The 23,567-nt window shown below is 37.9% G+C and overlaps 1 protein-coding gene across 1 annotated transcript in view; it reads left to right on the top strand.

The window, feature by feature from the left end:
• Positions 1–18,269, top strand: part of znf507 (zinc finger protein 507) — a 53,718-nt gene extending 35,449 nt beyond the window's left edge. The window contains exons 3-7 of the mRNA XM_060837677.1: positions 3,226–3,337; positions 6,496–6,607; positions 10,742–10,846; positions 15,659–15,793; positions 17,613–18,269. Of these exons, the coding sequence (XP_060693660.1) occupies positions 3,226–3,337; positions 6,496–6,607; positions 10,742–10,846; positions 15,659–15,793; positions 17,613–18,003 (855 nt within the window). The 3' untranslated portion in view covers positions 18,004–18,269. The remainder of the gene's footprint in view (positions 1–3,225; positions 3,338–6,495; positions 6,608–10,741; positions 10,847–15,658; positions 15,794–17,612) is intronic.
• Positions 18,270–23,567: the final 5,298 nt, after the last annotated feature.

Here is a 23,567-nt window from a genome sequence, read left to right as displayed (position 1 = left end):
ACCTAACTTTGTATCATTGGCGAACTTCACCAGAATGTCCTCAGTCCCTTCATCCAGATCATTAATATATAAAGTGAACAGCTGCACTCCCAACACTGAACCCTGCGGGACACCAGTTGTCACCCGCTGCCATTCGGGAAAAGAACCTTTTATCCCAACTCTCTGCCTTCTGTCAGGCAGCCAATCCTTAATCCATACCAGTAGCTCACCTCAAACACCATGGGCCCTCGCCTTACTCAGCAGCCTCCCGTGAGCCACCTTATCAAAGGCCTTTTGAAAATCTAGTTAGATAATATCCACGGGTTTCCCTGGTCTAATCTACTTGTTATCTCTTCAAGGAATTCTAACAGGTTTGTCAGGCATGACCTCCCCTTACTAAATCCATGCTGACTTATTTTAATCCAACTCTGCACTTCCATGAATTTAGAAATCTCATCCTTAACGATGGATTCTAGAATTTTACCTACAACTGAGGTTAGGCTAATTGACCTATAATTTTCCATCTTTTATCTTGGTCCTTTCTTGAACAAGGGGATTACAACAACGATTTTCCAAACATCAGGAACTTTCCAGTGATTTTTGAACGATCATAGCCAACACCTCTGCTGTTTCCTCAGCCACCTCCCTCAGAACTCTAGGATGTAGCCTATCCAGGCTTGGAGATTTATCAATTTTTAGACCGTTTATTAGCTTTTCTAGCATGTTCTCTTTTGTAATGGCTACCATACTCAAACCTGCACCCTGCATCTCTTAATTGTTAAGCTGTTACTCATGTCTTCCACTGTGAAGACTGACATAAAGTGTTTATTAAGCTCTTCAGCTATTTCCTTATCTCCTAGCACTAGCCTTCCAGCATCAACTGGAGCGGCCCAATTTCCACTTTTCTTTCCTCTCGTTTGTTTCTTACGTATTGAAATAAGCTTTTACTATCATTTCTAATATCACTGGCTACCTTACCTCCGTATTTGATCTTCACCATCTCTCTTTGTTATCCTCTGTTTGTCTTTGTAGTCTTCCCAATCTTCTGATTTCCCAGTGCTCTTGGCCACTTTTTAGGCTCTCTCTTTTGCTTTGATACGGACTTCCTTTGTCAGCTGTCTAACAGACTGCACATCATCTGACCCTATATCATTCAGCGCCATAGATTTAATTTCATTCTTAACTAACAAGGCAACCCCGCCCCCTCTGCCCACCTCCGTGTCTTTTCGATTAATTGTAAATCCTTGGATGTTTAACTGCCGGCCCTGAACCCCTGCAACCTCGTCTCTGTGATGCTTACCACATCATCATCATTCACGACAATTTGCTTTGTTAATTCATCTACTTTGTTACGAATACTATGAGCATTCACCTTAATGCTAATTTTCTTGTCCTCAAGATTTCCAACATCTCTAGTAATATGTCCTAAGTTATGCATCGTTTTTGCTTCATTCCTAGTCTGCCTTGAACTTAAACCCTGCACACATGTGTATCTTTCTACTTGGCTCCATAGTCTCTGTTGCCTTCCCTTTCCCTTCTCCCCTGACTCACAAGTTGAAAGTCCTAGTGACCACCCTAGTTCTCCTTTTTGACAGAATACTGCTTCCAGGTGGAGATCATCCCATCAGTAGCGACCGCCTCAGTTCCATAACTGATGCCAATGTCCCAAGAAATGGAATCCCTCTTTCCCACACCAATCTATTAGCCACATACTTATTTCCCTAGTTTTCGTATCCCTATGCCAACTAGCACGTGGCTCGGGTAGTAATCCAGAGTATGACCCTCGACCTGTTCTTCAATTTTCTTCCTTGTGCTTAATACTCCCAAACAGGTCCTCCTTCCTAGCCTTGCCTATGTTGTTAGTGCCGATGTGGACCACAACAACTAGATCCTCCCCCTCCCACTCCAATATTTTTTCAAGCCGGTCGGAGATGTACTGCACCCTCGCACTGGTCAGGCAACACCCCATGCGGGATTCCCAATCTGACTTACAAAGGATACTATCTGTCCCCATAATTATAGAATTTCCTATAACCACTAATTATCTTTTTGCTCCCCCCTCTTGAATGGCCTTCTGCATTGGTCAGCTGGATCATCCTGTCCACAGCTCTTTCCCTCTTCTGTACAGGGAGCAAAAAATCTCATACCTGTTGGACAGGGTCAAGGGCTGAGGCTTCTCCACTCCTGAACTCAGAATCCCCCTACCTGCCTCACTTACAGTCACACCCTGTTGTTCCTGATCACTAACTGAAATTGAATTACTTAATACACTGGGTGTGACTGCCTCCTGAAACAAAGCATCCAGGTAACTCTCCCTTCCCGGATGTGCTTCAGTATTTGAAACTCAGATTCCAGATCACTAATTCTGATCTGGAGTTCTTCCAGCAACCAACGCTTGCTGCAGATGTGGTCACTGCCATTCGCAATGGGATCAGCCAGCTCCCACATCATACAGCTACAGCTCATCACCTGTCCAGCCATCCCTATCTATTTAATTAATTTATACAAATTTGAGTTAAATAATTTCTAGTACTTCTCTATGGTCTTATTCAACTAATAGTAAACTTTTAATCAATCACGCATTACACAAGAAATATCAATTGAAACACCTTAACTTAGCAACACATGAGATTCCTTTTTTTTGGTTCGAGAAGGAGGGAGGGTGGGAGACATTACACGTGTAGTGTCTCGGGATTCGGCCACTGCCCAAGTATATACCCAGCAGTCCTCTGCACCTCACTGTGGTCTCTTCCTCTGCTGTTCCTTTAAAACCAATTCTCACGCTCCCCCTTCCCGTCGCTCTGTAAAAAATGGAGGCCCAGCTCCCAAGGTAAGTCCCTTTTTAAGTGGGAAAACTTACCCTTCCAGCAGCTTCTCTCTGCCTTCTCCTTGTTGCTCTGTGAAATGGTTTGTACCACACAGCTCACTGCTGAGCTCCCATACAGTTCTGGACTGAGCTAAACTGCTCAGCTAGAGAGCTGACCACTCCCCTTTCATTATACAGGTCACTTCACACGACCATTTTGGCCTGAAGTCTCATCTGTTTACATATATAAAAAAAGGCCTCTCAATACCCTTTAATCTCTGTACCAAACCAGTCTAATTGACACAGAGAGATGTTTATAAACCCTCTGGGGAAAAAAAGGACACAGAATCCTTAAGAAAAGGAACAGCTTTTAGAAAACAGAAACCAGCTTTGTGACACAGTAGATGGCTTATTGACATTCTTGAGCGTCTTTCTGACAGAACCAGCTCCGGAACCATGAGTGTGAGCAACGTGGCCCCTCCCACATTTCCTCAACAAATGATGAGAATACAGACTGTAGTAGAGGAGGGGAAACTGAAAGCACACAGGAAGGTAATGTGAATATTTATAATTATATTTATGCACATAAAATATACAATAAAATTAGAGGTATTAGATGATTTCTCTTGAAGCTGTAGGTGAAATGAAGAAACTTTGTTTCTGAACTTATGACCTGCTTTCCATTCAGCCATCTGTTCTTTTAGACATAGTCGACAGACCCCTCAGTCCACCCAGTCCATGCCAAACATAATCTCAAACTAAACTAGTCCCACCTGCCTGTTCCCAGCCAATTCTTTCCAAACCTTTCTTATTCATGTACTTACTCAATGGTTGGAAAAGGGTACAGGTGTCTAAACTGGAAGCAAATTACCTCTGCAAAGATTTTTTTCTGGCGGTCTTTCAACAGTAATTAACTTTCTTCGCCTTTGGCAAAGCAATATCTGTCTGTTTTTGTTAATTAGTATTTCAAACCTTATATCTAGGTATTCCATAGTCTCCTCTTGTCCAGCAGAATCAGTGAGATGGGCCGAGTAGTGTTGGGGTAAAGTGCTTGTTAAATTGTTATATTACGTGAAGCGTAAACTACAATCCACTGCAAATGTGCCTATTTACGGATTAATTTAGATGGGTTTGGGCTTGTCCAGGCAACTTACTTGAACAGGCTGATTATTTCCATACGTTAATAAACCTCAATATCTCAGATTCAAATACTTCTTAAATTTTTCATGTGCTGGTCTGATTCACCAGGGCAGGTGAAGTAAGGCAGGAGCTGTCAAAGTGAGCACTTAAGTAATCTTCCAGCAGTACTTGTGGACCAATAGGAACGGGTCTACTTCTTATTTTTGGTCTCACTCACACGTTGTAGTTTTTAACCTTACGAGATTAACTTAACTCCACACAGTTCTCCTTTGTTTCCTGAGATTTCTGGCCCGCACCAACTTGCTTGTACTTTACAGATAACCCCTCCCCTCCAGCATTCCAGATGCCCTCCCCTTCCCTGCAAAACTATTCCACATACCTCTTCCCTTCACATCATAATCTCCAATAGCCTGACAGTCTTTCAGTCTGGTGGGAATGGAAGTAAAAGAACAATTCTAATAAAAACAGAAGTTGCTGGAAAAGCTCAGCAGATCTGGCAGAACCTGTGAAGAGAAATCAGTATTAACGTTTTGGGTCTGCTGACCCTTTCTGAGAAAGGTCCTTTTCCAGCAACTTATGTTTTTGCTTCTATTGACAGCGTTCGTGGTTCTTTCGGTGTCAGTTCTAATAACATCCTGCCCTTAAATTCAATGAGACCTTTGCAAACTGAGTTTCTGGATTTGCCAGCAGCTGACATGTATTATCACCACCTGTAAATATCAGCATCAGTGTGTGCTGGGTTGATTAAGCACACTCCGTGTCCTAGAAAGAGTTTGTAAGGGGGCTTATTCTTGTCTGTCAACTATTTCCAAACCATGAAATAAATCTCCTTTTTTGCAAGCTCTGAAAGGACGCTCTAACAGCTGACTTAAATATACAGGTTGTTCTTTTGTAACACAATGATTGGGTTCTTGTGCAACCCCAGCTTAAAGAAAAATTGCACTTTGTCAACATTTTAAGCATTGTTCCTAATGTAATCATGTTACAGCCTACACATTTTAAAAGTTCATGCTTTAGAAACAGCATTCCCAATTTATCAATTGCATTACAAAATACATGTTATAGCAGAACAGCCTGTATAAATGCTGTGGATTAAATAACATAATTGCATAAGCTCAAAGGATGACATTATATGTGTTAATGATCACTATCCTCTACATAATTATGATCAGTGGCCTTGAGATCACTCCCCTTCCAATTCATATAAAACAATCTGCAATATGTAGGGCGGCACTGTGGCTCAGTGGTTAGCACTGCTGCCTCACAGTGCCAGGGACCCAGGTTCAATTCCAGCCTCGGCCGACTGTCAGTTTGCACATTCTCCCCATGTGTACATGGGTTTCCTCCAGGTGCTCTGGAGGTGCTTCCACAGTCCAAAGATGTGTAGGTTAGGTGAATTGGCCATGCTAAATTGCCCATAGTGATAGTTGCATTAGTCAGGGGTAAATATAGGGTAGGGGAATGGGTCTGGGTGGGTTACATTTCAGAGAGTCGGTGTGGAATTGTTGGACCAAAGAAACAGTCTATACTGTAGGGAATCTAATCTTAAAAAAAAATTATTAATTTTAATTGGGTATCCCACTACATAATATGTTTTCCAAAATACAAATGCTGAGAGAATGAACTATCTTAAGATGTTACAAGCAATGAAAAATGTTTACTTCTTTCAATATATGCATTTCATGTACATGCATCAGTTTTAGATTTCAGTCTGCTGTAGCAGTGCAGCTACAGAATGCTGAGCAGTATGAGTCTCATGTTGTAGCCACTGATGGAGTAATGGCTTCAATATTTTGTCAATCTAATTTCCATTCACAAAAGCAGGATCATAACCTTTTCTTTAATGTCTTTTGGAAGAGAATTGGCTTGCAGACTTTACTAACTAGAAGTGAAGGTGATTGATAATTTTGCATCCAGCTACCTTTTTTTAACAGTTTCATAGAAGTCTCTTTCAATCTGAGTGCCATTCAAGGCTTTTATTTGGTTAATGTTAATGTCTGGTGACCCTTCCTCAGAACTGAGCTTTTCCAACAACTTCTGGATTTTTTTTTCTGACTCACAGTATCTGCAGTTCTTTTAGTTTTTATTTTGTTGACTGCTTTCTCAGTTTATTCATATTTGTTGGTTTATATCAATGTTGGAATATAGGCACATGGATGTTTGATTCTATCAGTTAAGTTTATGTGCATGTAAACTTTCATTCCTTTATCTTTAATTGCTTACTAACTGAAGTAATTCTAACTACATGTGACTATTTGTTCAGTAAGGGTCAGAACGGCAACATTACCCAAAAAATCTGAGGATGATAGCAAAAATCTTGTAGCTTTATGATTGAACAGCTTTGTGTTCTGAATGCTCACACTTGTCATGAACCACCACCACCATCCCTCACAAAACAAACCTTGACATGGTGAACTGCATTAGCACTATTATTTATGCATTAAATAATTTAAAAATACCTGTATCATGGAAGATATCCTTCTAAATTTTGGTTAACGGCCTTGTATAGCAATTTAGAGTTAAAACAGTCAACAATTCTACCATTAATTCTTTAACTCCTTTTTATCTAGAAATACTATCAACTCAGAAGCTGTACAAGTGTGATGTGTGTGACTACACAAGTTCAACGTATGTTGGTGTAAGAAACCACAGAAGAATCCACAACTCTGATAGACCGTACAGGTTTGTGCAACTTGCAAAATAAATCGAGCCAGCTTTTCATTGATGCAACACAAGATGTATTCATCTCATTGTGCCTGGGACTGTTTAGTAGAGCTATCCAACCAGCTACATTCTCTGACCCTTTGCCTATAACCTTAACTTTTCTCTTTGAGTATTAATGTGATTCCCATAAAGAGTTCATATTGAACTTCCTCTGCACTTTAGCACGGTACATTCCAAGTCACCTTAGTTTGCCCTCTAAGAAGATTTCCTCTTGTCACATTTGTTTTCCCAATCACTTTAATCTCTCCTTTTGGCTACTAGCTTTTCCACCCCGAAAAATAGTTTTTATTTACTCAATCAAAATCATTCATTTTCAAAATGAATTTATCAGTTACCTTGTAGTCTTCTCTGATCCAAAGATTTGCATAACTGGTACCGATCAAGTAAATCTGCAAAAGCCATATCTTTGTATGCTTCTGTATTTTTGAATGGGAAAAGGTCTTTTAAAATCTGAAAATTGTGGAGGGGATTGCTGCATTGGTAGCTTGTTTTTAAGTGCTGTTTAAACCATTATTTGTTCACCCAGTGGAACAATTTGAAGACAAACTGACAGTAAGGAGTTGTGTACAAAATGAGGTTCAGCCAACCACAAGCAGCTAATTGGTCTGTGGGATGAAGACCAGTTGTTGATGACCAAGTACTTCTATCCGCCAACAACTATGTGATTGACTCCCAGTTCTTCTGATATACAGTATATCAATGATCTAGATCTTGGTATATAAGGGACAGAAGACCCTGAAATGAGAAAGTATTATAAACTCTGAGGGTGGCAGTGTGGAGCTTAAAAGGACATTAACAAGTTGGTTCAGCGGACACAAAGGTATTTGATGAAGTTCAATACAGAGAAGTGTGAGGTGATGCACTTTGTCTTTCAATGTTCTTTCTACCAATGTAAAAATGGGGATACAATTCTAAAGGAACAGGAGGACTTGGGTAAACACGTGGACAAATCAATGAAAGTGTCAGGATAGTTGGAAAGAGCAGTTCATAAAGCATACAGTGGTCTTGGCTTTATTAATAGAGGTAAGAAGGTGGTGTTGGACTTGTATAAAACACGTTAGACCTCACCTACAGTATTGTGTGTAGCTTTGGTGCACTGGAGAGAGGACTGAAGCGATTTACAAGAATAGCTCCAGGAATGAGAAACTTCAGTTATGAGGTGAAATTGAAGAGGTTGGGCCACTTCTTGAAGAGAAGAAGGCTGAGAGGAGACACGATGAACATTTTCAAAATCATGAACAGGCTGCATAAAGTAAATAGAGAGAAGCTTTTCCCACTTGTAAAAGGAATGAGACAGAGAGAGCATAGATTTAAAGTGATGCAAAAGAAGGTGATCTGAGAAAAACTTCATTTCACACATTGTGTAGGTTAGCACATGGAATGCACTGTCGCAAAAATGTGGTTCCATTGAGGCAGTCAAGAGGGCATCAGATGATTATTTGGAGAGAAGTAGTGTGTAAGGGTGTGGGGATAAAGCTAGAGATTGACAAGAGATAATGCTGTTCATTTAATGAGCATGATGCACTAAATGGCCTCCTATGCCATAACACATCTGTGATCCTATGAGGTAGCTGAACAGCTTGTGGGCATGAACGATATGGCTAGAAGCTGTTGGATGGCTGGAAGAGAGAGTGATGTGCTTTCCTCTGCAGCAAAAATACCTAAAGCCTGTTTACTGCCCTACGTCAGTTGCATTAAGATGTTTTTAACAATGCATCAGAGATGTATTGTAAACCATTCATTCTGTGCCTCCTGTGAACAAATGAAAGTATCTGGAGAAGAGAGATCAAGGAGCAGCTAGTTGCAGCAAGCCAAAGGGATCATCTCAGTGAGCCCTGCAGAGAGGGACCATTGGAGTGCCTTTCCAGTTTTTTTGCTATCTAAGACTCCATTTTTTTCCCCAGAGTCTTTGTGTGTGTGTGTGTGTGTGTGTGTGTGTAAAAAGAGTTTTATAACGGGGTTAGAGTTTTAACTAATAAAGAGATATGTCAACTGTTCATATATTTCTACCTTTAGTTAAAAACTCTTTCTAATAAATAGTAATTCTTGTAAGTGCAGAAACCTGATCCCCTTCAGGAGAACATCACTACACACTTCTCTACAGTCTGAAAAACAATCCTCTTCTTTTCGTCCTTAAATCAATCCTATAACCAATCTACCAGTTCTTTTTATGCCATAGGCTTCAGTTTTGCTAACATTTTGCCGACTGACACACTGATTTTGTTAATGCAAATTAGCTAGCACAATGCAAAAGTCATATTCTGAATTACAAACCTACTACAAGTTGTTCATCAGTTAGAATTGCTTGGCTGCTGGCGCATTTAAATTTGACATACTTTGTTGTAAAAAGATAAATTGGGAAGTCGCACTGCTATACTAGGAGAACTGTATTTAATCATTTATTAAGATGAATTCTTTATAAAAGCATTAAAAATAAGTTAGTATATATGGCTGATAAATATGTTTTAATACAAGATATTTTCCTTCTCTTGTACTCTTCTTTCCCACCATCCGCTAGTGGGTTTTTGCTAAAATTGATAGCTAAGCAAAAACATCTAGGATTAGGTGAGTTGTTGCAGAGAGCTGTCAGTGAAATGAGACACTGAATGGCCTCCTTCATGCTGCAGCTTTTCTGTGACCCATTGTAACATAGTATTGTACACTGTCAAGCATTGCGTAATTTGTAATGAGCAAGCTTAGGAAAAATCAGGAGGAGTTATTTGGATTTTATTGTTTGTCTTTCTAATTGTAGTTCTTGTATTTCCATCTGCAGCACAGTCTTATGATTTTAAGTTCTTGCACCGTAGATGATTATCACAATGAATTGTCAGCTAATTGTATGAAATGCAGTTTGTTGGATCTGTATCAAGTATTTTATAGTGAAGTTGTATAGGTTTGCAGTATACTATGTGAAGCACTCCATGAGTCCATCTTCCTTTTCCCATGATGGTCTCTGCAATTTTCATGTTTTTAAGCTAAATTAAATCTAGCAGTCTGCTGCTCCAATATAAACTCAGATGTGTGACATGAGAAGGGGCCGAGGAAAGTAGTTTCTCTGTTCAAAGTCTGTAATAAGAAGCCCTCTCATTGACTAAAGTTAATTTAGTACCTGCTATTTGATTATTCAAACAAATTATTGCAACAAAGAAGTTATTGTTGCAGAAAACAACACTCAGCAATTCCCTAGTAGTGTACTGAGAAAAACCTATTATAAAAAGAATTCTATGAGGTAAGAATCCAAAGATTGGGAAGAAGATTGCCTTTATTTGTATGAAGTTGCGAAGTGTTTTCATACACCTGATTACAACTGCACAGGAAAGCAAGAAAACCACTCCCTCTCTTTGTACAGACCCAAATTAACCGCTTTAAGTGCCAAAACCATAAACAATGCCAGATAACCATTTGTGACAGAAGTTTCCCACAGTTGAAATGTTAATTTAACTGCTCTCACCACAGATGCTATCTGGTCAGCTTAGCCTTTGTTTCGAATTTCCAACCTCAGCAATTGTTTTGCTTTTTTTTTATATTGCTTAATTCATTTCCACTCCTTCTCAGAATAGCTACCTGAAAGTCTACTCTTTGTCCTCCTGAATTTCTAAAGAACAATTATTCCAGTAACTTTGTTAAATGTTGTTTCTTTCCTTAGTAAAATAAATAATATTGCATTCCCTTAATCCTGGCACCTTATTGATATTTTCAAAATTAAATGCCATTCCAATACTTTGTTACAGAAATAATCTGTATTGCAGCCATAATGGAAGTGACAAGGAGCTTTAGTAAAGCTTCTTTAGTTTATAACATGAATATAAGTCAGTACCGTATTATAGTTAAGCAGGTACTTAAAGACACATACAATCATTTCTTGTATAGTGTGATAGTTGTGGTCCTGTGCAACCTCATGTACGAGAAGTGCACAATACAAATAACACTTAGTGTTGGTATAGGATCACACTATAGCCAGCACATGTTTTAAAAGTTTGCACATTAAATACAGTGTCCCCTATTTGTCATTCACATTATAGTGAATTTGTATGACTAAACACATTATAGCAGAATGACCTGTACTCACATTCAACCATGATCGATTTACAGATGCAGTAGCTGTGACTTTGCAACTACAAACCTGAACAGCTTAAAGTGTCATATGAAACGCCACCCACAGGAGCATCAGGTTGTTCAGTTGCTGGAACAGTATAAGTAAGTGTTGTGAAAATCTAATTTGTAATTTATACTTTTTCAAGAACATAACCTTCAGCATTAGGAATTAAATTTGAACTGTAGCAAAGAGGAGCATCTGGTTGAGAAATTGGTAAAAGCAGCTCTGATGTAAATGAAAATTAAATGAAATTTATTACCCTTAAATGATGGCCTGTGTTTGTCCTGCAAGATGAGTGGTAATGGTGAAAAACTGGAGCAGTGAATTATCCTTCTCAAAGCTTGTAATGAAGCTAGGGAATCTGCAGAGGAGGCAATTAAATCTAGTAGTGATTTAAATTGTCCATATGGGTTGCAGAACCAAAGATTTGTGTCACGGGTAAAATAATTTGTGATTTTCTTCAAATCATCCAAAACAACATATTGTTTGCTGTTGGCATAGTTATTTAGAATGGAAGTTTAGGTGAATCTGCCTGGTTATTTGCTAACAGAACTTGACAATTCAGTTTGGGTATAATGTAGAGAAAATCAGCCAGAAGATGTGTTCTACCTTGCAGGTAGTGGCAGAGATCTACAATGAGCCTTTCAGAACCATGTGCTAGAAAGTAAGCAGCTTGAATAGTTAGTTAGTTTGGAGCGAGCTGTACTGAAACTGTTGGAATGGACTGGGGATCAAAGTGTGTATGCCCAAAGTCACAGTAAAGAAATGAAGAGTCCATAACCACAACCTATTTATACAAAATTGGAGGCTTGCTGAGCCAACTGCTGATGGACAACTGCCCAGTGATTTGAATCTTGATGAATAGCAGGAATTTAAGGGAATGCAGGTTTTGGAAGGTCATGTGCACCTTTTATAAATAGCGAGTTTTGAGAAGGGGTGGCACGGTGGCTCAATGGTTAGCACTACTGCCTCACAGCACCAGGGTCCCAGGATCGATTTCAGCCTCGGGCAACTGTCTGTGTAGAGTTTGCATGTTTTCTCTGGGTGCTCCAGTTTCCTCCCACAATCCAAAGATGTGAAGGGCAGGTGAATTGACCATGCTAAATTGTCCATAGTGTTAGGTGCATTAGTCAGAGGAAAATGGGTCTGGGTGGGTTACTCTTTGGAGGGTCGGTGTGGACTGGTTGGGCCAAAGGGTCTGTTTCCACACTGTAGGGAATCTAATCTAATCTAATCTAAGATTTGTAGCTCAGGTTGAGGTTTTGGATGTAGGTTTGCTCGCTGAGCTGGAAGGTTCATTTCCAGACGTTTCATTACCCTACTAGGTAACATCTTCAGTGGGCCTCAGGTGAAGCAATGCAGAAAATTCCTACTTTCTATTTATATGTTTGGGTTTTTTTGGGTTGGTAATGTTATTTCCTGTGGTGAAGTCACTTCCTGTTCCTTGTCTCAGGAGGTAGTAGATAGGGTCTAGCTCGATGTGTTTGTTGATAGAGTTCCGGTTGGAATGCCATGCTTCTAGTAATTCTCGTGCATGTCTTTGTTTGGCTTGTCCTAGGATGGATGTGTTGTCCCAGTCGAAGTGGTGTCCTTCCTCATCCGAATGTGCAGATATATTAGTGAGAGAGGGTCATGTCTTTTTGTGGCTAGTTGGTATTCATGTATCCTGGTGGCTAGTTTTCTGTCTGTTTGTCCAATGTAGTGTTTGTTACAGTCCTTACACGGTATTTTGTAAATGACATTAGTTTTGCTTGTTGTCTATATAGGGTCTTTCAAGTTCATTAGCTGCTGTTTTAGTGTGTTGGTGGGTTTGTGGGCTACCATGATCCCAAGGGGTCTGAGTAGTGTGGCAGTCATTTCCGAGATGTCTTTGATGTAGGGGTGAGTGGCTAGAGTTTCTGGATGTGTTCTGTCTGCTTGTTTGGTTTTGTTGCTGAGAAATCGACGGACTGTGTTCATCGAGTACCCATTCTTTTCGGATACATGGTATGTGTGATTTTCCTCTGCTCTGCGTAGTTCCTTTGTGCTGCAGTGTGTGTTGGCTCATTGAAATAATGTTCTGATGTAGCTTCGTTTGTGGGTGTTGCAATGATTGCTTCTGTAGTTCAATATTTGGTCTGTATGTGTTTTTCTGTAGATGCTGGTTTGAAGTTCTTCATTGGCTGTTCGTTCTACTGTGACATATAGGAATGGCAGTTGTTGTTGGTTTCCTCCTCTTTAGTGAATTTTATGCCAGTAAGGCTATTATTGATGGTCTTGAAGGTTTCCTCTAATTTGTTTTGTTTAGTGATGACAAAGGTGTCATCCTCAGCTAGTTGGTGATGACAAAGGTGTCATCTACGTAGTGGACCCAGAGTTTGGGCTGGATGGTTGGCAGAGCTGTTTGCTCAAGTCTCTGCATTACTGCCTCTGCTAAGAATCCTGATATCAGAGAACCCATGGGTGTTCCGTTTGTCTGTCTGTAGGTTTTGTTGTTGAAAGTGAAGTGGGTGGTAAGGCATAGGTCTACTAGCTTGATATTCTCTTTGTTGATGAAGTTAATGGTGTTTGGTGTATGCGTCTTCGGATCTTCTAATAGTGTATGCAGTGTTTCCTTGGCCGGGTTAATGTTGATTGAAGTAAACAAGGCTGTTACATCAAAGGAGACCATTATTTCATCCTCTTCTATCTTAGTGTCTTTGGTCTTCAGGAATTCAACAAGGAGAATATCATCAAGCTAGTGGACGTATACCTTACCACCCACTTCACTTTCAACAACAAAACCTACAGACAGACAAACGGAACACCCATGGGTTCTCTGATATCAGGATTCTTAGCAGAGGCAGTAATGCAGAGACTTGAGCAAACAGCTCTGCCAACCATCCAACCCAAACTCTGGGTCCACTACGTAGATGACACCTTTGTCATCACCAACTAGCCACAAAAAGACATGACCCTCTCTCACTAGTATCCTCAAATACGGATGAGGAAGGACACCATTTCGACTGGGACAACACATCCATCCTAAGAAAAGCTAAACAAAGACATGCACAGGAATTCCTAGAAGCATGGCATTTCAGCCGGAACTCTATCGACAAACACATCGAGTTAGACCCCATCTACTACCCCCTGAGAAAAGGAACAGGAAGTGACTTCACCACAGGAAATAACAACATCAACCCAAAAAAACCCAAACATATTCAATAGGAAGTATGAATTTTCTGCATTGCTTCACCTGAGGCCCACTGAAGATGTTACTTAGTGTGGTAATGAAACGTCTGGAAATGAACCTTCCAGCTCAGCGAGCAAACCTACATCCAAAACCTTTATAAATCTTTCTAAGCTATGACCTTAAATGCTATTTACTTTCTTTGTTGATTCTTGATATACAATGAAGTTTGTTTTATTAAAGAATAAAAAATCTTGGTGAAAAATTCTGTCAGTTAATTGTTGTGTGCTCATATTTGTTGAAGTATTTATGGTAACCTGACATGGTCGTAATATAAGTGCATTCTAAAGCAGTTCAGTAATTGTTGGTGAATAAATACTTGTTTTATTCTAAGAAATTGTATTTAAATATGAACTTCACTAAACCACAGGCTCGTTTGAAGATAAGTCGGCACATGGCTTGCTCTCACCTGTGACCCAGTAGGTAGCCTAGTTCCCATAACACAGATTATTCCATTTTGAGTTTCAAGGAGCTGCCCAACTGGAGAATTTAAGGAAGTGAAGAAGTGGTTGAAATAATCAAATCCAAGTAATTGTTATTTTGTTCATTTTTGTTTTGATCGGTTTGGATATCATCAGATCCCAGCCAAATCAACAGTTGATTATTTTTCCAAATTTAAGGATGATGTCCAATCGTGATGCTAATTTAGTAATACTTGCAATAGCCTTGAATGTTTCTGACAATGCATCTGATTCAGCAAACATTACTGCTGGTTCACTGATGATGTGTGAAATATTTTGAAGTACTTTTCTATGATCGCCCTGTTCTAGAGTTATGAGGTGGTCTCCATTTTCTCATTAGTGCTTTGTCATTTAAGTAACAAAAGTTGTTGTTTTTGGGTCAGTTTCTGAGTATGCTTTTGGTATAACATTCTCAATTCTGGATCTGGTTTTTAGATTTCTGTTGAAGAGAATGTGCCAAACATCTCAACCTAAAGAGCAACTAACATAGTACCAAGTGTTCTGTGCATTCCCAATACTTATCTGCTGCTTTCACTAATTTAAATTATATTTTGAAATTTGACTGTATATATAGAGGGATGGCTTGTACAATGTATGTATTTTTATGTAGATTCTTTAACACTGATGCTGCCAAAATAGTTAGAGTCCAGTTTTGGGGGTGTTGCATGTAGACATGATATGCAGCTAATGATGGGTAGAAGAATGCATATATTTGCATGTAATTACATTAATTGCTGAAAAATCCGTTCTTCTGACTCCTAAATGCTAACGCAATTTGCTGAAATATGTTTACTAGCTTTAAGAGATTTTTAATTACTTTTCCTTTTTTGTTAGCGAGTAGTTTGAATGTCAGAATATATTTAAATATGGTAATCAAAAATCACATTTAAATGGATTTATCATTTCATGTACTAAATTAATTATATTGTATGATTTTTGTTGCACTTTTGGGGTTCAGAAAAATTCTTTAAGAATGGATCTACAAATTAAAAGTCACATTGTAAGAGGCAACTTTTGACTGGACTGGTTGAGCTTCCTGTCAAAAAGCCAACTTAGCCAGTGCCAATGGACTAATTTGAATTTCAATCAAGATTGCAGTTTTGATTTGTGACTCTCTTTACAAGACTTGTTTTTGTAGCTATGAAGCCATGTCACTATATCTGGTTTATTTTATGTAATTACCTGTATGAACCTTAAACATGGATTAGTTTATGTAATTGTGTTCTGGTTTTGTTTGTTGATAGGTGTTCTCTGTGTGGTTATGTGTGTAGCCATCCTCCATCTTTGAAATCCCATATGTGGAAACATGCAAGTGATCAAAATTATAATTATGAACAGGTGAATAAGGCCATAAATGAAGCCATTTCTCAAAGCAGCAGGTGAGGATACATCCATTAATAGTAGAAGGCTTTAATTTGTTAATATTTCTTTTGTGGAGATTTGATTTAACTGTAACATGTTGAACAGCTTCAAATTGTAATTAGACAAAGCACTGTTTAATCATTTATAATGTCAATGCTAGGTCACACTGTGCTGGAAAAATAGGAATTTATATTTAAGGTCTTGTAGAAGAAGAGAAGTTGCCTTTTGGGAGGGGAGACCATAATCTGCCTTTCTTAAAGATTTGATTTTTGGTGAACATCAAGGAGAAGAAAATGCAGACTCTCTTGGCCCATGCATTCACTTTCTGTTCACACTCTCATGAAGGCGAGGAGGAAGTGAGGAGATCAGTAGTTGTCCTACTTTCATTCCTGGGAGAGGAAGCTTTAATCATTTGATACATGATTTTATTGTAGATTTCAGGAGTAGAGATTTTAGATAGGGCCCTCATAGGATGGATGTAGTGCAGCTGGGAACCATTTAACCACTTGGCCCAAGCTAGTCTGTGGCAGAGCCATTTACTCACCTGCCCTTGCCCCATATCCATTTTCTTTCTTCCCTTCATATGCTTATCCAGTTTCTTTTCAAATCTCAATTAAGTCTGCCAGCATTGCCCCTTCAGGTAGTCAGTTCCAGGTCTTAACAACTCATCATGTGAAAAGTGCTTTTTAATCCTTCGTGTCCCTTTGATTCTTTTGTCATCACTTTCATTCTGTATCCTTCTTCTCTCAGCCTCAGTTCCCCCAGTCCATCCACATTGTCTTGTTTCTGCAACTGTATCCATAAGCATTCACCTGAAGCCTTTACATCCTCCCTAAAACCTCTATCTAAATCTGAAAAATCTAGTGCAGTGCCCAGAATTGGACACAATGCTGCAGTTGATGCTGAATTATCCTTTGTAATCTCTGCCTCGCATGGTTTTATAGTACTTTCCCAGCTTGCCTTACCACCTTCAGTAATTTATGCACACTTACCCCGGGTCATCTGTTCCTGTAACCTGTTTAGACTCCTTGTTTTCCCTCCAAGATGTCAAGTACAATTTTCTTTCCAAAAGGGAAAATGACAGGCTGGAGATTCTCCTGAATTTCAAGTTAAATAATTATTTTTTGTCAACTGAACCTGGGGCTAAACACTCAAGTTGTAGTGAACCGTTCATTCCAGCAGGCAAGCACTGCAGGTGGGTTCTGTTTTCAAGGACCCAAAGGCCATCGTATCGGGCCAATTCACTTCACTCAGCTTGTCACATTTTGGTTGACACAGCTAACTGATGTAGCATCTACAGAATGGCAGTGTGAGATTTGTTTAATGGAAGTGGATGTCAAGGGTAAATACAAACTGGGGAGCTTAACCTTAGATCTTTTACTCTTGCATTGCTGCCTGGGTCCTGAAATGAACTGAGTTGTGAAAACAGTGGTTAAAGTAAATGCTGTAAGGATTGCTTCTGGCCTAAGAGGAGGAAACATGAGGACAAATCCAGTTTTCCACCAATTCATAAGAGGGGAAGAAAGCTAACTGCTCCAGCGTGTCACCCAGTGGCTAAATTCTGCCATTACATATGTCAGACTTGCATGAATACGAAAATCGTATTTAAAATGTAAAGGACAGATGTTACCAGATGTGAATGCAATAAATATAGTACAAACAATGGTACACATTATCCTAGCCTTTCTATTTCTGGGCTAAATGTCTGGGTACAGCTCCCTCTTGTCATAGAGTTATAGCATGTCCAACGAGGTATTTAAAACATTTTTTTTGTTTGCGTTATATTATGGTGAAGTTATTTTGTGTAAAATAATGCATGCATCTAACTTATATAAGGTGTCAAGACCTCCAGCGAAAACCTGCAGATGAGTATGTTGAAGAAATATCATCATCGTCACCATCACTTCATCCTCTTTCTACAAATTCTGATAAGCCTCCCTCAGCTCCAGAGGCAGAGAGCCTCATTACTGATGAAACCAAAGGCCCTGAAAAGTGCCAGAAATTGAATTCAGACTTAAATGTCTCTGATACACCAGGAAAAACTGGAAGTCAGATTCGTGCTGGCATGGAGTACTGTGTGCTGTTATTCTGTTGCTGTATCTGTGGTTTTGAATCCACCAGTAAAGAGCTATTGATGGATCATATGAAGGAACATGAGGGTGAGATCATTAACATTATCCTCAACAAGGACCACTGCTCCCAACCTGAACAGAGTGGCTCTGACTAAATCAACCTGGAGAAGCTATATTTACAAAACACATTGCCTCTTTATAGAAGGAGTCATGAGATAAACTCTTGAACAAACCGTGAATGTCATCAATTCAAAATGTGATTTTAGTCCCTTTTAAATGGTGTAAACATTACTGTTGTCACCCGTTTTAGAATATATTACAAGTAATATCTTGCATATAAGTAATCTAGGTGCAAGGAAGATGTTCAAGGATCATTTTGATATTTCATTTCTCCTATACTGTCCTGCACCATGTCCTAAATACTGGTGCTTTAGGTACAGATAATATTTCTGTATTTATTGAAGTTTTTTAATATTTATGCCTGTAGTTATAAGCTGTTACATGCAGTGAAGTTATTGTATTCACAATGCACTTTGCTTATGGTGCTATTTTGTAATCATATCACTGAACAAATCTCTTGTAAAGACAACAGTACGTGAAGGGGTTGTAGAGTGAAAACTTTTACCTTGTTCAGTTGTAATATGAATTTAGTCTTTGAACAAAGGTTTTGTTCAAAGTTCTGTGTCATACAGTAATTTTCTGGGGAAATGGTCTTGCCAAAGTCTGCCCAGGTTTTTCTCTTTTTGAGAACGATGGCAGGCTGACTTGAAACATGAAAGTTTCAGGTATGTGCTTTACAATACACTGCAAATGGAAATGAATAAAGCCTCTTCAGACAAGCAAGTTAACATGTTGTTCATCTTCAGAAGACCTCATGCTTTAATCTTCTGGGTTTTTTTGTGTTCCATGAATACCTAATTTTACTGCATACAGATTATCTTTGAAGTTCCATACAACTATGCTGTTGAGTTATTTCAAAGGGATCAGAAAACTGGCTTTGTTCCAAACATAGCATGCACTGACATTTTAAAACCTGTTTTGTTGGAGGAATGGAGAACTGCTAACTTATTTTACCCTTTCGTTCAGATGCCCATTTAAAGTTTGCAAATGTTCACAAGGATTATGATCCTGCAGACTGAAATGCCCAGGCTTTGAGATCTACACTTAGAGTGTACACAAAATTGCTATTTTAATATGTTGTATCACAAGTGGAAGCTATTCCAATCATCTTCAATAAGATCATAATTATGGAACCATTTACTCCGAGGTTTGTCCTGAGTTTTTGGTAATAGAGATGGCCACTTATGTAAAAATAAATATTAATAGTTTGACTTGAAACGGTTATAATTATTGATTTTACTGCTTAAAATTATGATTTCACTAACTTTACAAGAAATATTGCACTGAATTATATAAGTTGAACAAGCAGTAAAAGGTACCTTGTTACAATTCAACTTGCATCTAAAATTGTCCATCTGAGTTTGAAGGAAATCCATGTAAAATTTAGCAATGTATTTGAAGATATAAAGCTGAATTTACTTTTAACAGACATGAGCATTGACTTGAATACAATTTGAAAAATGTAACAATGATTTTACAATTAGTTAAATATATTGGTTTAATACAGATAATTGTGACTAAATGATAGTTAAGAACTTTGAATTTACTGTTCACTTTTGAACTTAGTTCAGTTTTTAGAACTCTGAATTTCTGTTTAGTTTGGGCAATAAATTAATATTATCAATTATGACTTAAACATTAAAAAATCTATTTAAATTCAATTATCTACTAGGAAATATTTTGCTATTTACACCCAGTAGTGTCTTGGAGAAATACAAAGACATCCTTATCTCCAAGCATGTCTTCGGCCAAAATAGTATTGGGATTGTGAAAATTGCCAGAAGAACCAGTTTGTTGTCTTCTTTCTGAAACTTACCACAAGCAAGTAAGGGAGATATGTGTCAGAGTGCTTAGTATTTGTCAGCTGATAAGAAGAGGTTTCCCAAACACTTTAACATGAATTTGGTACCTTTTTTTAAAATTAAAAGATTGTGGTTTGAGTGAGGATATGTTTGCTTTTTCTAAGATAAATTTGTACTGAATATTCTGTGCATTTGATATTTCCTAGGCAAACATACTGTTAACATTCATCACTTTCGTTTTTAGGAAAAAAATGCAACGGTTATTGTATTGAAATTTGCCTTTAGTTTTACAATTCTTCATAAGCCATCATGATAAAACTAACCGACTGTCTTGTAGTTACTGGGTTCATCCTTTCTTCAATATTCTAAAACCTGGCAGTGGTTGGAAGAATATTATGAAGCTGTAATGGACTTGCAGTTATTTGAAAGACAATGGGGAGCAATAACGATAACATCCAAACTGCTGATATGAGCATTTGTAATGCCTTGCTCACATTGCTTACAAAGTGAATGAATCTGAAAAGTTTCTTGTTTTGCCCAATTGTACTGATTATTTATGTTGTGCATGCATAATTATTTAGGCTACTTGCAAACCAAGAAAGAACTGATTTAGTTTCAGTTCCCAACATGAATGAAACTAAGATTTTTTAGAAACAGAATCCATTGTGCTTGTTTCACACTGTTTTTACATAAAGCAACATCCTATTGATGTTAATGATTGAGATTCCAACTTAATAAATGTAGAGTAGGTGACATACTGTAGAATGTCTGTGCTTACATAGGTAAAATTTCACAATCTTACATAAATTCTTTTACTGATTAGAGAAATTAAAGTCATAGTAAGCCAACATTATTCACCTACTTTACATTCTGTGGTGACTGAAATGATTTTCACAGGTTGTGGACATTGAGATCAGAAGGAAAATATTAGAGGTAAATAAAATAATTGCTTCAACAGCTGTTTGTATAAAGTTCCATGTATTTAAAAGTAAATTATGGTTCCAAGGTTTAGGAGCTGAAGGAATAACAGGATCTGTATTTAAAGTTTTTTGTTCCTCTTTAAGCTGGATTCAGCTGTACAAATACTTCCACTGTGAACCTGAATTAACACAAGGTTGACTGAAATTTTAAATACTCTGCATTGTGGGTAGCTTGCCGTTTGCTTGCTATCATGCTTTACACCAGTTTATTTTGGGTGATCGTGCCACAGGCAAGGCTAAGGAAAACTTACTTTTGTGAGACATTAATGAATTTAATTTTAAAAGTTTAGTCTGCAGTTTTTAGAACCTCTTACAAAATGTATTTTTTATTTCTGCTATTGTTTCTCTTATCACATTATGTTTTGTTTTGTATTTCTACGCTCATAACTGTATTTCCAAATCTTATGAAAGATATTAACTGAAAGTTTCATAAGATGGCTACTGGTACCATATGTGGACATTTTGAGAGCACTTAGTTAAAATAATATATAATTGTTAAACATCCATGATTCTACAAGGAAAGTTTAAAATTTGATACCTGAAATGGATACAGAAACTTATAAGTAAATGTAACATACATGCCATTTGATATTAAAGAATTATTTTGAATACATGTACTTACCCTCCCAATGTCATCAATTACACTAAAACATTTTGTTAGCCAAAGCATTTTAGAAAACTGACAAGTATCTTTTAACAATAGGACTGTTGAGTGTGCGCGTGTAGGAATGTGTATCCAAGTTTGATCTGCACGTTAAGCTGCATGCCTTAATGCCAAAAGCTCTTTGGATCTCTTACTGTAGAACTGATCAAGTTTTTCTGTGTTAATAAAACCAGACCTGTAGTACTTCTGTAATTATTGTACTACTTAATGTTGTGTAACATTAATTTATTTTACTTGTAATGTTTGTCATCTATTATGTTTACTCAATGTACCATTTGTAATTTGGTAATAAATCTTTGTCTTAAAAAATGAACAGGATATATTCTATTTAGTTTATCTGTTTTTCTTCCATAATGTTGTCTCCAAATGCAGTTCTGTTTTCCAGTTAAGAGCGAGCTAAGTGCTGCTTATTCAGGTCTGTGTTGTGACCATAGGATTACTTAGCATGGAAAGAAGCTAGTTAGCCCAACTGGACATGTCATCATTTATTCTCCTTTACCAGTGGTCCCAATTCAACATGCCAACTCTGTTCTCCTATCTCTTTGTTTCTCTTTCCTTTAACTGCTTAGTTTAATTCTGTCCATCAACTTTGACCTGGTTGTTGAATTTGGCTGCAACTGTTCAAAAGCTTTGTAACCTATTATAGTTAAAATTGTACCTTTTTTATAATTTTTGTAGCTGGCTTTGCACACAGCTTGAAGAGTGTGAGATTGATAAACCTATTGGTAAAACGCGACTGTAAGTGGGGCAAAAAGAATTCCATTCTACTTTGGTCAAAACACATGTACCCACATTGAAAATTCCTACATAGAAACCAAAATTTGAATCTAAATGTCATTTCTGTTGCAATATTGGACCTAGATTTAACAATTTTTGCCCTACACTAAAAGCTGGTTTTAAGAAGCAATTTATTTTTGAATGCCTTTCCTAACTATAAAATGTTTTCATGTATCCAGTGAGAATGGCATGTCTGATTTGGCCTTATTTCAAAAGTTTTATATGTCATCTGACCCTGTGTGTCCTGCTGTTTCACAGCTTCACAGGATGTACTAATTTTATAAACCGAAATTGGAAGCACTTGGCAAGTACTAAATTCTGGTGACATCAGCTAACTTGACAGAAGTGCTTATTCCTGAGTTTTGAAACTTGGCAGAAACTTAATGCAATATTCAAATCATGTTAAAAATAAATGTAAGACGGTATTTGTAAGCATCATTAGAGTTGTACAAAATAATACACTAAAATTTTGAAACATAAATTATAGGAATACTTAAGCTGATTTTAGAGAGTTTAAGTGCTGCTTTCTTCATCTATCTCATCACTGTTCATCTCATTCACCAACTGATCCACATGATAGGCATGAAAACCTTTCGCAAAATTTATTTGAAATCTATGTGAATTGTTAAATCTTGAAGTATATAAAGGTTACACAAAATCACAAGAAGGACATTCAATGTAAGTGTGTGAGAGATTATCCATTTAGGCCAAAGAAAGGAGAGATTGGCGTACTTTCTGGATGGTATGAAATTAAATGCAGTGGGTTTCCAAAGAGATTTGGCGGTTTAGGTACATAGATCTTTAAAATGTCACGAACGGTACAGAAAATAATAAGCTAATGGAGTGCTGGTCTTTTTATCCGGAGGACTGGTGAACAAGGATGCAGAAGTTAATCACAGACATGATGGGCCAAAGGGACTGTTTCTGTTCTCCAGTTTCCATGTTAGTTGTACAAAAAGTTGGTTATACTTCACTTGGAGTACTGAGAGCAGAGTGAGCACTGCACTTTAGGAAGGATATATTGGCCTTAAGAGTGTAAAACTTGTTTACAAGAAATCCTCTGCAATCCATGTTTCAAAATTATGAGCAGATATTTAGGCCTGTTTTCTCCAGAATTCAGAAGATTAAGAGGTGACCTGATGGAAGTGTTCAAGAAAAGACAGTGTAGATAAATAATCTATTTCCTTTAGTTGAAGATTCCAGAACTAGGGAGCATAGTCAAATAGTTTCAGAATAGATATTCAAAAGCAATTCTACATAAAAAGAACGGTCGATGTTTGGGCCTCTTTTTCACAAATGGCCGTGGATGCTGAGTGAGTTAATTGTAAATTTGAGAGGCTTATGGGTCAAAGGCAGGCACATGGAGTGAGACCACA

Source organism: Hemiscyllium ocellatum, chromosome 17, assembly GCF_020745735.1.
Source record: "Hemiscyllium ocellatum isolate sHemOce1 chromosome 17, sHemOce1.pat.X.cur, whole genome shotgun sequence".
NCBI classification, from domain to species: Eukaryota; Metazoa; Chordata; class Chondrichthyes; order Orectolobiformes; family Hemiscylliidae; genus Hemiscyllium; species Hemiscyllium ocellatum.
Note: the sequence above shows the minus strand (reverse complement) of the source record. Positions and strands in the feature narration are given on the sequence as shown.